This window comes from Phaethon aethereus, assembly GCF_964289735.1.
Source record: "Phaethon aethereus genome assembly, chromosome: 14".
Lineage (NCBI taxonomy): Eukaryota > Metazoa > Chordata > Aves > Phaethontiformes > Phaethontidae > Phaethon > Phaethon aethereus.
In genome coordinates, this window is record NC_138590.1 from 3918165 (window position 1) to 3934241 (window position 16077).

Genomic DNA, 16077 nt, shown 5'->3' on the forward strand with positions numbered 1-16077 from the left:
GAGCTTGACTAGCTTTTAGTGATTTAAGGTGTATGATTATTTCAAAGATGCTTCCATGCTCCTACTTGGGCTGAAATAAAAATCCATCCAGACATGATAGAGCTGCTGCAATATTCTGTCATTAGTGAGCAGCTTTGATTCAGCATCTGTATAGTTCTGAGTACAATAAAATACTTAGGGGTTTATCGTAGTCCAAAGCAGAAATTTACACTCATAGTGCAATCAGTGTAAAATCTAATTATGACTCTGGGTATAGATTGTACTGTGTGATTTAGTAGCCATCAGTTGTTGAATTGCTAAGAGATTTCACATTCAAACTGATCAAGTGAAATCTTCTAAGTCCATTTCACTTCGTCAGCTGTTTCCCATCATCATTCCAACTTTTTTTCTTGCAGGGTTCCTTGTGTCTGCTCTATCATTGCCACTAGCAATGATGCAAGCAGCAGAACAGCCAAACAACAAAAAGCTGTGACTATCAAATAGGTTAAACTCAATCTGAATCCATTCTGTCACTGAAATTTCAGTAACTTTACTAGCACGACACAAAAGCATTAACCTTTCTACACACTGGCTGCTTTTCTACAAGCTGTGAACCGCGCTTGGCACAGGTTTATTGCTTTTTGCCAGTTGAGGTTAGGAATTGCTCTTCAGCCAGTTTTTACAGTAAAATGGCTGCTGCCTGAAAACACTGAGTAGAATATAATAGCTGGTGGTAAAAACTCCTCATCACCGCTCTGCCTACTTTATGTCCTCCAGATTGAAGAAAATTTTCCACTGCCATTCCATTACAGCTTCCTTGTGTCAGTAATTGTGGGAGCAAACCGCCTCTGCATCTCAGATCTCATACAGGAAGCAGAATAGTCCACCATGTCAAAAATACGAGTTCCTTTCTTCAGAGACCAGGATGACACAAGGTTCCTTCAATTTAAATATGACCAAATTGGACACATTCCAGACACCCAGTCTTCTATGCTACTAAGGCTACCATTCATGTGATGTAACACATCCAGGAAAATTATACTTACACAGTGTTGTACTGCCTTTAGTTTAACATATTGATCTGAGTTAATTTAACTTGTTTGCTGTGGTCTTCTATCAACTATGAACAGGCTTGAAAAGGAGAAAATTGTTAGTTTAAAATTCTGCACTTCTGAAATTATTAAGAAGTCTAATCCTCTTTCTCTCCCATACAAGACTGTGGTGTCCCAAGACAAAGTGAGAATCCTGCCTCAATGAGTCTTTAAAGAAAGGTCAGAGACTTGATGAAACAAGTCTGAGAACTAGAAAAATCCAAAAGCCAGACCACACATATCAACAATATCAACACGGAAAATGAAAACAGAGATCCCCTGATGCCTAATGTGCCTGTGTACTCCATACAGAATAATCAATATGGCACTCATTACCCCCACTGGGGGTTGGAAATAGATGATCTTTAAGGTCTCTTCCAACTCAAACCCTTCTATGATTCTCCTCGCTCAAAATTTCCATTGTCTAATAAAAAAATTACAGATAAAATACAGATTAAAAGTTCAATGTCAAGCAGTACCTGCGACAAATACACACATCTATCACACATTAATTCTTAGTTCAAAACCACAATGCACTCCTAAGGTCTGGAAAATCTTTAATAAAACTCTTCTTCCTGCTCAGAAACTTGATCCTTATTGACTTATACTCTGAACACCTTCCTATAGCTTACCCCAGCTAATTTTTATCGAAATGTTGAGAGCATTAAATTCCACCACTCCACGCCCCCCCCCCCCCCGGCCAAGTAATTAAGTCATAATCTCGTAATGAGGACTTAGACAGTATCACTACACGGCACAAACAAGGGCAGGTCAGATACATAAGTTAGTTGAAGAACACTCCCGAATAACTTGACGTGTCAGAATGCTAACATTGCCACCTATGACCAGACCATACGCTGCACTGACAGAGCAGCTCTTCTGGAGCTGGGCTTTTACTACTAACATAGTGTCGCACTCTGTGAGAGATGAAGCACAGGCGTCCGTGTCTAAAATTCAGACATCTAGCTAACTGAACATACATGGCAGGCTGCTTAAATGCATCTTACATTTTTGCAGTGTAACAGCTTTCATAAAGCACATCAAGTCAGCAGATAAAATCTTAGCTGCATATGCAGTCTTTTCTACCCCACCCTAAACAAATTGTTTATTACAGACTCGCACTACCCAATCATTATCTTAGTGCCATGCATCCAGACAGCCAGACTGTTACTGTCCAGAGTATTTGAAACAACTGAGAGAAACTGAAATAAACTCTGATACAGAAACCACATGAAAACACTGTCATGTGCCAAAATGCTTCTCTGACCTTGCATGGTGAGAGGTAACGGGGCTATATAGATTTCAGGTGAAGCTACCCCTGCTTCATTAACTCCTTGGGACAGCAGCCAAAGCCTGACCCTATCCTGGAGTAAGTTTCTGCCCTCTGTGCTTCACATTAAAGAATATCAAATACATAGGTTCTGTGCTGCCTGAGTAGATCTTCACTAAAGGCCTGTTTAGCTTGTGACAGAAATGACAATAATTAGTGCTGATTTACATTTTTAAGCAGACATTGCCAGATTGCCATACTTGCAGTTTATGATCCCAGGGCATCGCTTGTCATTGATGCGATGTTGTTTATTTGGACTGAATGTCAGTATCCACAGTTTTTGGAAACTTGCGAATGGCTGAGGCTTGCTGTCCAAACATCCTTAAAATTCCAGTTCCATGTATGCCCTGTTCTTGACAGTTATTTTTTCTTAGTTAATTTTGCTTTTCTGCTCAGAGTTGATCTACATGATTTCAGGCTTGAAACAGATCCAAAACTGAGCTGGCAAGAAGAGCACAATCTGTGATGTAGGACAACTGAGAAGATTTTTGCTGATATTTGGTAAATTAAGTGCAAATCTAAACTCTTCATCAAAAATTATACTAAAACGTGAGAAAAACAAAAGTATGAATCTTGAACCACTAGCTAAACACTCAACACCAAACTTCCTTTGGACACTCTACTCCTGCCTTCCTGGTATTTGTTTCTGCGCTCTTCCTTCCCTTCCGTTCTCTGTACTTCTTACTTTTGAATCACAGTACTTCAATTATAATCATCACAGTACTTCAATTATAACTTATAACAACAGCTTGAACTAAAACTCTTTTATTCCACTCTCGCATGAAAACAAAGCTGCAAGATACAATAAGCAAAAGAATCTTTAACAGGTACCTTTACAAAGAATGAACAGTTGCTAAATCATCCTTTTCTTACTCATTCCCAGTAGAACCAACCCTTTTCTTTTAAAGTACTTTTTATTTTTTGAGATCAGTATTTCTTCAATGTATCTGCAAATAATGTTGAAGGACAACCTGGGTACCTCCCTCTCCTTCCCCCAGGGTAGCAAGATGTAAAATATGCACCTCTCAACCTTTCACTTTCTCCCACTCACAGATAACCCACTCTATTAAACTGAGGGTTTTTTCCCTAGAAAAGCCTTGTCCTCCCTCTGTGCTTCCTCAGGAGTATCAAGTCGCTGTGAAAAGCAAATGAAACAAGAAGTCTTTCAGTATCCATGCCAACACATACTGTACTTAGTATTAAAACTGGACCTATTTTGTTCTGCTGTCTGTGGTTATTCTAGTGAAAAGTATTTCTTGGCTCAGAATTGGTTCCAATGGTAAATATTTCAAACTTCTCACAGAAAACAATGGCTAATTATTTCTGTAAAAAACAGCTTTACACTGACAACTTGAAAAGAGAGTCTAAATTCATTAAATAAACTATTCATGCTGAACGTAAAAGTGTCTCTTGAAATAGTTAAGCTTAGAACAAACTGAAGATGTCTGTCCATTGACTCAATCACTCAGCAAGGAATAATTTTAACCTCTTTGTTTTTCCCATAAGCATATAAATGGCAACAAGGCCAATCTCTCCCATCTACAACACTATACATGGTCATATTTTATTTAATGAATATAAACCTATGTAGGTATCTGAAACATAAAGGGATGAATGAAGGATATAGCCTTTTAGAAACCTTTATATTTGGAGAATATACTTACCTTTAGAAAGAACTGACAGGTTGTAAAAAAAAGCCCTGAGATGCTGACCTGCAGTGCTGTCTAGCGTCATGCCAATAAGGCATTATCTTCCAGCTCCACCTCAGGAGCCGGAGAGACACAGAAAATCAATTTGGAAAGTAGAAGACTTAGGCTTGTAGAATTCCATTTGCTGTCAGTAAGAAACGATTACCTTATATGTGGTATGGATATGGATATGATGGTATCTAGAGATTTCAGGGAGAAAGGTTCAACGCAAATAAATTTTTAACATTTTATTGATGAACAGCAAAAAACGCAGCTTTTGTTTATCATACTGCTAGACGTAACACCAATTTGTACATGTGTAAATAAACTGTTGCACATGTTTTCAACATAATAGCCACTGTTCTGAAAATAACTCAGGCATATGGTTGTCACAGTCAGGGACACCCACCCTGAGAAAGATCAAGGATACAGAGCAGAGTGGTGGGAGCAGCAGAGGGACCTCAGGACTGTAAACCCAACTACAGCCACAGAGTAAATTGTCAGTGGCTACGTGCTGAGCCATCTGTTGCCTTGACTACACTGCCAGCAATAGTTTACAGATAGCTGGAGTGTGTCTATACAAGCTACACAAAACAGTAACTTCCATGCTCTTTGAAAAGAACAGGATCTGACTTACATGATATAGTAAGCATTGCAGATGGCCTTTTAATACACCTTCTTCCCAGGAACAAGTTTTGTCACCAGGGAACACACAATGTCCTTTGACCTGTATAACCAGAGGCTCGCTAAGCTTTTGTTCCAAATCCCAGTGGACACATCCTGTAGTAATTTCTTCAAATGTTATTCCTGTATCTGTATCAAAAGCAACTTTTCAGAGCCCATGAATACTGTTGTTCATATTCTCTATTAGCCATCTATTATCAATGCCTTTCTTTAGAGTAGACAGTGGTCCAAATAGGATACATATGTATATATAATTATTTTTAGTTGAGAAGTGGTCTTGTAACTGAATGAATTACAGATCCGTAGATGAAGTTCTGAAATGGTGCTCCACAGACTGCTTTCCATCTTCTAGAACTTTGGAAATGCGCTGCAAAAACCAAAGGAACAGAGTGCCATATGTTAAAATGATTACTGTATTGGATTTAGTTATATATATACTAATAACTAGCTTGTGTCCTTAAGCTGCAGCTAGAGAAAAAAAGACACTGACCAAAACCTGGATATTTTGAATTAATTTATCTATCCTGCAAAACCATAAGCCTGTATTTAAACATGTCCACATGATTCCAGTCATGCTGTGAAGCCCTATCCAAATGGATTTTAGCTTTATTCAGTTCTTTTTCAGATTTGTAAAATAGACATTTTGTCCTCCTTATTTTATATGCTACTTAGGTTTAAATGTGAGTGGATGAGAGCATGCTGAAAAGCTGTTACTCCTGGGTCTTAAAAGAACATGTGATAAATTGAACATAAGTGAAACCCTACAGAATTCAAATTAATAGGTTATTCTTGTTCCTACCAGAAAAATTATAAACACACTTAAATGCAGATTTTCCTAAATGTTGCTCTGTGCTCCCTGAAGGCACTAAGGCACTACCGATATTTTTTAAAAGAATGCAGAAATGAATGGATGAAAAAAAATGAAATCTATTCACCAGAAAAATAAAATAAAAAAAAAAACACCACACAACCTTTGCTTTGAAGGATCAGCACAGAGTTGATACGTAAAATATTACAAGTGTCAGAGAATGCTTATGCACTATGCATATCAGTAACTACCAGCATCCGCATTAAATGTCACTCTCCCACTACTTGAAAAAAATATGAAACCTTTAAAACTTTTGAATCTTAGTATCTACACTGAATATACATTTTTTGCTTTCAGACACTATGTTAAATGCAATAGTTTTAATTTTGTGAAATTCCCACAGAAATCAATGAAAGGTTTACTACTTTAAAGGAAGGCAAACTGTTTTAAGGAACATTAATGGTTCTAGTGTAAGCCAATTTCTACTTTCAAATAAGCATCTCTGAAATCAGAAATGGGCTCACACTGTGCATGTTTTGCCGCATATGCTACGCTTACCTTAGTCTGATGCTAGTGCTAACTGCTCCATGTAATTAAGTTGAACAAATAACTCAACTACAGCTATAGTAATTGCTTTCCTCTTTTACTAATAAATGTTATATAAAGCAAATCAGAGAAAATGAGTAGGTCAGATGAGACCTCTTGTGGTACAGATGCAGAACTGCACATCTGAGCCTTTTTAACACAAAGATGTACATCTATACATCAGGAAGCACAGCCAGAGGCAAATTGTTGCTTCCCCATAGAGCTTCCATTGCTCTCTCTGACGATAGAAGTAAGGAAAAAGGAAGGGGGGGGGGGGAAAAAAAAAAAAAAAAAAGAAGAGACTGATGTAGGATCTTGTGGAATTTTAAAATTCTGTAAGATTCAGAGCATAGAATTTTTGAAGAGGTAACACTTTCTTTTCTTCCCCATAAACACACAGAACTTACCATTGTTTTAAATAACTGGTTCACTTTCTTTTTTTTGAAGGTTTTCTTGTCACCATCTGAGGTGGAAGGAAACACTGGTTGACTCAACCTATGTGATGCAATTGTTTCATCAGATGTCACAGGGCTGACGGACAGAGTTAATCCTTAGAATAGAAACATATTGGTTGCACAAAATAAAACCAAAAAAGGAGAGTCAAAGACAAAGCAGAATTCAAAATAATGAACTACTGCAATTGCTAGAAAGAAATTATGTATTTGTCATCTAAGTGTATCTTTAGAACACAAAAGTAAGTTAAAATTTCCATTTGTTAATGGAGAAGCACTAAACTTCATCACATTGAAACTGAACAGTGAAAAAAATGAACCAATCTGGTCAAAGAAGAAAAAATAGATAAATACATGAAAAAGAAATGGGCCATGATGGTCTGTTGTGTTGTGCTAAATGTCTGTTACAGGCATCTGGAAAGGTAGGGACAATGAGAGGGATAGATGGAGTGCAGGCTAGGAAATAGGATGTGCTAGGGAAGAAGTAGGGGGTGAGGGACATTGAAATACGGCAGATTTTCTCTGTGCACCCTGGGCTAGAAATGAGTTCCACCTTCAGGTACGCTTTCCCCTGCTCTATCATGCAACTGTCAGTCTTTCCACCAGGCAGTTATGTTAGCTTGTTTCCCCTCCCTCTTGCTGTGAGGGAGGCTTATGAGATTCTCTCTCATGTCAAAAGCAGAAGTGAAACCCTGCTATGGGGCAACCTTTGGGGATACTCATCTGCCAAAGCGAAGTACAGCACATTGCTTCCCATTTCAAATGCCGCCCTCGGCTGTGAGGGCAGACTGCAGAAGCCCTTGCTTCTGTGAGGGACACCCTACAGTGCAAGAAAGATGAATAAACCTTGCGTCTTTCAAGGCAGGGGGAATGCCCATGCTGTACAAGGAACCAAAATGTGGAGCTCCAGAAGTAACACTTTTAGGGTTTGCATGTTAGCACTAGGCAGCACAGTGTTATCAAGCAGTAGTAGCAGGCCAGCCTCACATGCACAACACACACTTAAATTATCATCTTTGTCTCAGAGGTATGGAACCACACAGAGAGAGCTACTTGCTCTGCTTGGAGCAAACCCTTTTATTGCTATTTTTTCTTAACATAGCAGTAAAGAAGTGCAGAACTCTTATCTTACTGTAAGCAGCTTACCTGGGATAGTTGGCATAGAACGACTGACAGAACTCATCTGCTTGAGGACAGATGTTTTCTGAGGTGCCACTACGTGTTCTGAGAGGTTGGTGTCACTCATGAACTCGTATTTCCTTGACAGCTATTTAATAAAATAAAATACTGCCATTTATAATGAATTGAGATATGAGCAACAAAGATCTAAGCAAAATAATAGTTTGTGAAACGCATAAAAGAAAATAATTAATAAACAAACTATCATGCCTAACACCAGTTCTTTATGGTATTGTTTGCAATAACACAAAATATTATACACTAGCTAAAAACATGTAATGATTTTGCAGGTTATTTCTAGTTAGATGACTACTTCCCATTCCACACAGAAAAAAAACGTACTCTAAAAAAGCTAGCTAGAAGAGATTCTCTAATCTGAAACTGTAGGGTGGTATTCCTACCGTATCTTTGGAATAATACCATCAGCCAGGTCTGACTGTGATCTGCAAAGTAAAATGAAGTTTTGAAAACATTTTTTCCTATTGCATTATCATAGCCAGCTTGGGTGCTGCGAAGCTTGTCACTATTTTTCTGAAGCAAAAGAATATCCTGTAACTCAATATGTAGTGAGATTCCCACAGTTAGGCATATGTGTTATCCAATTTAATCAAAAGACAAAGGTGTTGCTTGTTTTTTTATATTAATGCCTTTCAGAGCATGACTGTGTTTTATATCTCTATTTTGTATGAGGACATGTAGTGTAAGAAAATCATAATCCTCCATTGTTTCCCAAAAGAATCTTAGCTTTCTATTGAATTCACTTTTCTTTTGATGATTCCTCCAAAAATTTCTGATCAAATGACTTACGCTCTCTCCATGTCGTTCAACAATCTGTTATTACCTGACGTTGTAATTTAGATAGATTTAATTTGTATCAAAAGGACATCTTTCAGATTTTTTTTTTTACTTACTTCTTTTCATACAAAAAGAAGAAAAGTCTCCTGAGAATTCAACTACCAAAAAAAAAAAAAAAAAAAAAAGGCGGCACTATGTAAGTTATATGTCATTGTAACGATCTACGATCTAGCAGTGCAATAAAAGTACTCAGATGATTTATGGAGCGAGAGATGCCAGTGCTTCCAAACTTCAGTCTGGCACCATTTAAGGAACACTGTTTGCAATCTTGCAGTTTCCTAACTGCTGCCTGCTCCATAACAAGGTACAAACCAGCCAGGGCTCATCACTTTTGAAATAGCCCTGACCGCAAAGAGCTGCCACAAAATGTCAGCACAGTCAATTGCTTCTCCACAGGAAAGCTCACTCAACCCTCCTAGTGTGGTACTCCATTTTAAACTAACCAAGCTTCAGAATTTGCAGCTTCAAGGCTATATTATCTGTCATCATAAGCAAGTTGAGATGTTCTGATGTTTCCATTGATTTGTTTCCTCCTCAGGATCTTTCAGGTTTCATTCATGGCAGGGCAGATTGTCTGCATCCTGCGTATTTCCCTTTACGACAGCTACAGTTCTGCGTGAAATATTTTTCTTTTCCTAAGCAAGAGAGTAATGTCCTCTTTTTTATGGATTATAAAATACTACTTTAAATCAGTAACATACGCATTTCATGTCAGAGATAGAAATATCAGGTGCCATCTTCTCATCAGCAAACACCACACTGCTTCTTTTTGTTCTTTTTTTGGACCTTCTCATCTTTACTTCAGGGTGAGGATTAATTTGCAGAGCAGTCTCCTCTGATTCTGCTTTTATTGGCTTTGGTAGCACTACTTCCAGATCAAAGCTGCAGGAGAAAAGAAAAAAGTACAAGTTGCTGAGTGATACCTTAAAAGCCACTGGAATTCTGATGTCATTTCCCCATGAAATATAAATGCAGGTCATCCTTCACTCCGACTTTCTATGCTGCCTTGCAGACTGTTGGTAAAAAGTATACGATGTGCTTCAGCTGGCAACTGTATATACAAATAAGATGCGTTCAGGAAGTATGACATCATCTTAAAATGTTGCAAAGAATGTTAAACATTAACGCATGTAAATCCCTTTTTAAAGATTTGTGCAGTAGCTTAAGAACTCCTGAACTAAACAGAGTTAGAGCTTGTATGACAAGCTTATGCATGGTGCTGAAAGCAAGACATGCTATGTTGGTTGTTGAAAACAGTGGAACAGAGTATTACTATTTATTCTCATGTTTTAAATGTATCCTCCTATTTATTTCACCATATTGGAGAACAATGCATATATCCAGTGATTAAAATAAAAAACCTCTCTCCTTCTCTTTCTATAATTTTTGTAGTTTAAAAATTGGGCTAATTTTAATTTAAAAAAGAAGCAAACATTAAATTGGTGCTGGCTTTACTCCCTCCTCTGCTGATGTAATTAGCCTATTGAACATGGGGCTGAACATATTTTACAACAAAAGTTGATAAAGCAAGTAGTACAGTGAATTTGTTTACTCGTGCTTCCTAAAAACAAATGAGAATTAGAAGCAGGTGCATGATTCAGCTGCTTAAGTGTAGTTGTCTGGTTCCATAGGAGGTGTCCTGCTTTTTTAGAGACACAAGTCTTGCAGACAGGACACACATCATGTTTGTGTGGAACATCCTTCTTGAGTGGAAGCTGAGGAGGAGCAGCCTGGGGCATGTCATAACATGTGATACTACACATCTTTGTTAGACAACTCAAAGAATTTAATTAAGTAGTGTTAAACAATGAACATGCAAGAACAGAGGGGTATCTTAAGAAGAAGTACAAGTTGGGGTTATGCACTTTTGGACTTTTCACTTTTTAAAAGTGTACTACTCAAAAAGGGAGATCAGGTGTTTAAAAAAAAAAAATCACAATAAACCACTACTTAGCAAGATCAATTTTAGATGTGCCTTGTTTGGGAAGAAGTTCTCTGTGCCCAAAAGATAATTTATAAAGCAATCAAAACAATGTGTGCATGAAAAAGCTAATCAATACACCTATAACTGTTCTCTCAATGTTTCCCAGCACTGCAGTTAAGAAAGTGTACTAGGCAAAGCATTTTACATTACTACAGGCTTTACTAAAACAGTCCACCTTCCTAATTCTAAGTTTGTAAAAGCTTTCCCCTTCCCTTCCAATTTTTACAAGCAAAAAGATGCTAATTAAGTTAAAAGCTGTATAAACAGAAACTTGTAAAACCCCCAAATCTTTGTATTTTTTTGAATTGCCATATAAATTATGAAATACCTGCTTCCTGAAAATGAAATGCCAGTTTTTTCAGTGAGACTTGAGCATATTTTGTCTACTAAGGTTGAAATACTGTAGATTTAAGCCTGGAGGAAGTGATAGCTAGAGTTAAAAATAATCTTGGTGTATTCTGAAGAGACTGCTAGTGGTCTTTTATCCTTGAATGCCTTTTTGTTAAATCTTTTAGTTTCATCCCATAAAACTGGTTAAAAACCAGGACTGAAAGAAAATTTGTATTGTATTCATAACCAACCTTTCTGAAGCAATTTTGTTCGGAGTACTGCAGTCTGAATTCATGGAAGTCAGTGAAATGACTGATAACTGACGATAGGATCTCAGCATTGACCTTGGCCGTCCTACTCTCTTGTCATCAAAATCTGGCTACAGAGTGGAAAAGAGAAACACATTCTATCAAACAACTTTGTGTGAACCTCACTTCATCCCTTTTCACTTGGTCTTGAAGACAGCACAGATGTTTTAACATTTGCCATGACAGAAGTTATTTGCTACCATTAATTACTGTGATTGTTTCTTCTGTCTGGATACACTCTTACCCTAAGACCTCTCAAACTCAATGATACAGTGAGTTGCTAAATAAACTAGAATTAACATAATTAACTTTATGTTTGAAAAAAGTTAAAGAAACAGCGTGTGCTGATCTCACTTTGAAGAGACCTGGGCACACCATTAAAGCACTTCCTTAAGTAAATAGATTTAGTTAGCCCTTGCTGCAAGACTAATCATTCTTTGTCTTCAATACAACAGTTTCTTGCCACCCCTCTGTTAATAGAGTCTTTTTGAATTGTATGTTTGCAAATGTTGGACAAAATTAGCATCTCCCTAACAGCCAGACAGGAAGAGCAGGAGGATTCTCCAGGTCATGTATCCATATTGCACAAAGCCATATATGCTGCACCATATCTCTCTGCAAAGCTTGAAGTTGATATATTCTGCAGTGGAAGGAGAAAAAGGAGATTTCACTCCAAATCTTTTTGAAGAAGATTTAGCTATCATGGTGGAAATATTCAGCTTAATGCTGATGGTTATTTAAGCTTTGCAGCCTTGTACAATGTTAAGTGAAACAACCTGACTTATTTCCAAATGTTTTCCTGTTACTTTTGTTGATACAGTGGGGACAAGAATCACATTTCTTGGCTAATTCTGTAACTGTTTTCTTTTTTCAAGAGGTGACTTCTGGGATCTAAAATTGTAGAGTGCAGTTAGCTCTTCTCTTTTTCTGCATTGAGCATGCCTCCCTCTAGTTAGCTCATTGCAACATCATGATGAGAGGGCAGGTTTTTGAGAATTTCCCAGTGCGTGCATACGATAAACTACTTTTCCAGCCTACTTCAATTTCTATTCTATAAACAGGATATTAATTACTTTAAAAAAAAAACCCATTTCATATTAAAGCAGAGAGTTTCATTCTTATTATCCAGAAAATATTAAAAATTTATGCATAATTTCGTATGCCAAATTCCCAAACACCTTGCTTCTGGTGTCATTTCTCACTAAGATTCTGATGTGCAGCAGACAACCTGGAAACATTTGTAGTTTCAAGAATTATTTTCAAGTGTTTTGCAGAGTTCACATGCAGTCAGTTTACATGCTGCTTATACTTTGAATGCGCAGAATCTTGTGATAAAGACACAACAGCTGCATAACTTTTTCTTTTAACAAAAAAGCTCAGGCCAGCCACCAGAGTGAGTCTGACATGGTGAAACGGCAGTAGTGCCACTCACAAAGCATGTTCTCTACTCTTGCAAAATTTTAAACAGGCTGCTTTTTTTAAGTCCTGATCTGTAAGAGTGCTGAAGGGTTCACGCATTAGGCAGGATTGCTAACTGTGGATTACAGTCTTTATTATTGCAAGGATGGTGGCATGGATCTGAAAATAAGAAAAACATACTGAGATAAACATGTAGAATTTTCATCATGTACATGTGTAACACAGCACAATATCCAAAGTTTCGGTTAGAAACTTGCTACTTTTTCCCCTACAACAGAAGAAATAACTCCTTTCATGAAATCATCAACACTGAAAGCAACAACGTAAAATAATTTCGAAAGCAACTGGTGTTTAATCCCCAAAACCAGCCAACATCATTCTTGCAAGTCTGTGCCAGCTCAAGTAGACTATTTTAATTGTCTGGAGTGTTTGTCTCTAGAAGTTATCCTTCAATTCCCATATATTTCAGTTTGGTCTCAACTAATATTTATAGTATTATATACATGATAGGTTTTACTTCACAATACAGCTGGAAGTGGCTAGCACAGAAAGACATCAATTGCAGATCAAAGCCCTAAACCACTAAAAAATTACAAAGAGGAGAAACATGAAAATTTGCTTTTACTTCCTTAATAAGGTGGAAAAGAACTGCAATTTTAATAGACATAATAAAATACTCCAAATCCTCCAGAATGAGGAATACTTTATAGGTCAGAGAACGGAATCAACTCTTTGACTGTAAAACTCGGGTCTTACTACCTTCAGATCACAAGAAAACCCACAAGCAACAGAAGTTTAGTAAGTGTTTTTGTTTAGAAGAACAAAACATGTATTATGTAAAAAGAAAGTGCGGGAGAGGTTAAAATGAGAGCAATACCAATTCTCTGGCTCCGTATTGTTTTTCCACTTTAACTTTTAGATGCTTGAAACATTCCTCCATACGGTCATGGAAAGGGCGAAGATTATCAGAAACTCTTCTTTCATGAATTTTAATTCCAGCCCCAAGGAAAGGTATCTTGAAGAGGGGAAAAAAAAGAAGCAAAAAAGTGAAATATTAAACTGGGTCTGACAACCCCTCTAACTCCATTTAAAGTATCTGCTAAGTCAACTGCAAAACTCTTACTGTGACTGGCAGACAGATTTGTCAGTTGATCTCAGCTTTTAGCAGCAACTACAAGATGGAAAGGGCTCTTGAAAAATGAGCTTGACCAGTAAATTTTTGAGAATGTTGGCTGCCTCACAGTGACTGTTTTCTCTCTTCTATGTATTTGAATGTTAATCCCTTATGAGATTAAACATACCATGTGAGAGTTTAAAAAATTAGAACTACTAGTCCACCTGCTTATGAAAGTGCCTGCCATATTTTACAAGAAAGAAGGCAGGGATGAAAAAATATCCAGGTAGGTTCCAGACTGGTGGTTTCAACTCTTCTCTTTCAAACAGAGAACTAATTGACTGAGAAAGGCTTAAATCAATCTGCTGGGGGCTTAATCGTGTGATCACTTTGACAACTGCTGCAGCAGTTCAATAGGTTCATGCCTGGTTACCGAAGGTGACCTCTTCCTTTCTCCTTGGTTTTACTCTGCAAGCTTCCTCTGTACCCCCCACATCTCGAGAAAAGTTCAGTAAGATAATGCTTCAGTACAAAAATGAACCACTCGAGCCCTGAACAGAGGCAGCTTGCTCTAACCAGTCTGACTTTGCTCAATTTTACCTCTGTGCTTTTCTTTTTTGCTGCTCATCCTTTAGGCTGGGGTCAGTGAGAACTAAACAAAGGTGTTGAAATCGCCAATTCTTCCTACTAGAGTGGAAAAAAGGTACATAACAAGAGTTTTTAAAAACTAGGGGAGGGGGGAAGTGTAGATACCTACTCCCTTAAAGGAGTACACTTGATAAAAAGGTTAGGAAAAGGTTTATCAGTTCATTAAATACCTCCCTCCACTTGAATTTCTTCCAAAATCCTTCTTTTTCAGAAGGAATGGCTTGCTTACCAAAGTAAATAAATTTAAAAAATCTTACAATGAAGCCAATATGATAGTAATACTACCTTTTAATCCCTCCTCCCTACAATGCTTTCCTTTGCTATTATATTGCTACTATCATCTTTGCTGTTATATTGGTGTAATTATATCTAGTTAAAAGCAAAAAACCCAAATCTTATCTTCAAAGATAATGGACAGCACACTTTGACATGCTGTTTATTTAATAACAAACATATTCACAAGGAGAAACTTTGTGGTGCTCATCTTTAAAGTATAAAGATATTTCATTACTCTTCAGTTTTTGAAGATGGTGATTTATGAGATTTATGCAATGTACTTTTAGCTACCCTCTGCCAGTAACCTTTTCTGACTGCTTTACCACTGACTTTTAGCTATTTTGCATTAACGTTTGGGGCTTTTTTGTAAAATCCACTTGGATTCCACGCTTCCCTTTTGTGTTGTGACCCTATAGATGCTTTTAATACTGTATATATCTGTCCCTCCCATTGACCTGATGATATGTTATGGAAGTTCAATTTCAATATGACTTTTAAAGACATGGTATTAAAGCCCATCCATTACAGACAGATCTGTTTGTCCTCTTCAGAGAGATGTACAGGGTTAGATATAAATTACCACTTTAGTTCCTAATGCCAGATGGTATTACAGTCAATTTATACCACTACATTCACTGAGTATTTCTGATGGTCAGAAAGCAACCACATACAGAGCCGGTGTTGGACAACGATACAGGAGAAAGCTGTAAAGGACTCAAACTGTAAAGTTTGACTCAAACTCAAGCTGTAAAGGACTCAAACTAATAACCAAACTGAGATGAATCAAAACGAAACAGGAAGAAACTTAAAAAACATTAAGAAACTAACATTTAGAAAAAAAGATACGATAAAACCATTGGGAATACTCATTTCAAGGCTGAGAGAGGAATAAATGGTTAATTCTGGCTGCTTCTTGTCTATGAAACAAAGATACTATCAGCCTGTAACAGGAATGGCGCAAGATTAAATCAATGAGGAAGAATTTATTTAGCAAGTTAATACAAGGAGAGACATGGAAGATGGCAAGAAATAGTTCGAGCCATTCACTTCTGATAGTAAAATTCCAGATTAACTCTCACTATTTCATAACACCCCTCTTGAAAGGGAGATCATGCTATTATGCCTTGATATAGTAATTAGTATGCCCATTCATTTACATAGCAAACAGTTCTTTCTCAGTTAAATCATCTACATTTCAGAGGACTTAGTAGTTAGCTGTTTCTTAAACTACCTCTGTGCAAAAATGTAAGTCTCTTCTCTCATAGTCATTCATTTTGGCATATGTATCGATGGCAGTATTTTCTATTTGGACTAGATAATGCAAACAGAATTGATAATTTCTGAGGT

At 37.2% G+C, this 16077-nt stretch overlaps 1 protein-coding gene across 1 annotated transcript in view; it reads right to left on the reverse strand.

The window, feature by feature from the left end:
• Positions 1-5064: 5064 nt before the first annotated feature.
• Positions 5065-16077, reverse strand: part of DOCK2 (dedicator of cytokinesis 2) — a gene marked incomplete at both ends in the record, with an annotated part of 201114 nt that continues 190101 nt past the window's right edge. The window contains 6 exons of the mRNA XM_082006288.1: positions 5065-5139; positions 6573-6715; positions 7764-7884; positions 9353-9533; positions 11217-11344; positions 13570-13707. Coding sequence (XP_081862414.1) covers positions 5065-5139; positions 6573-6715; positions 7764-7884; positions 9353-9533; positions 11217-11344; positions 13570-13707 — 786 coding nt within the window. The remainder of the gene's footprint in view (positions 5140-6572; positions 6716-7763; positions 7885-9352; positions 9534-11216; positions 11345-13569; positions 13708-16077) is intronic.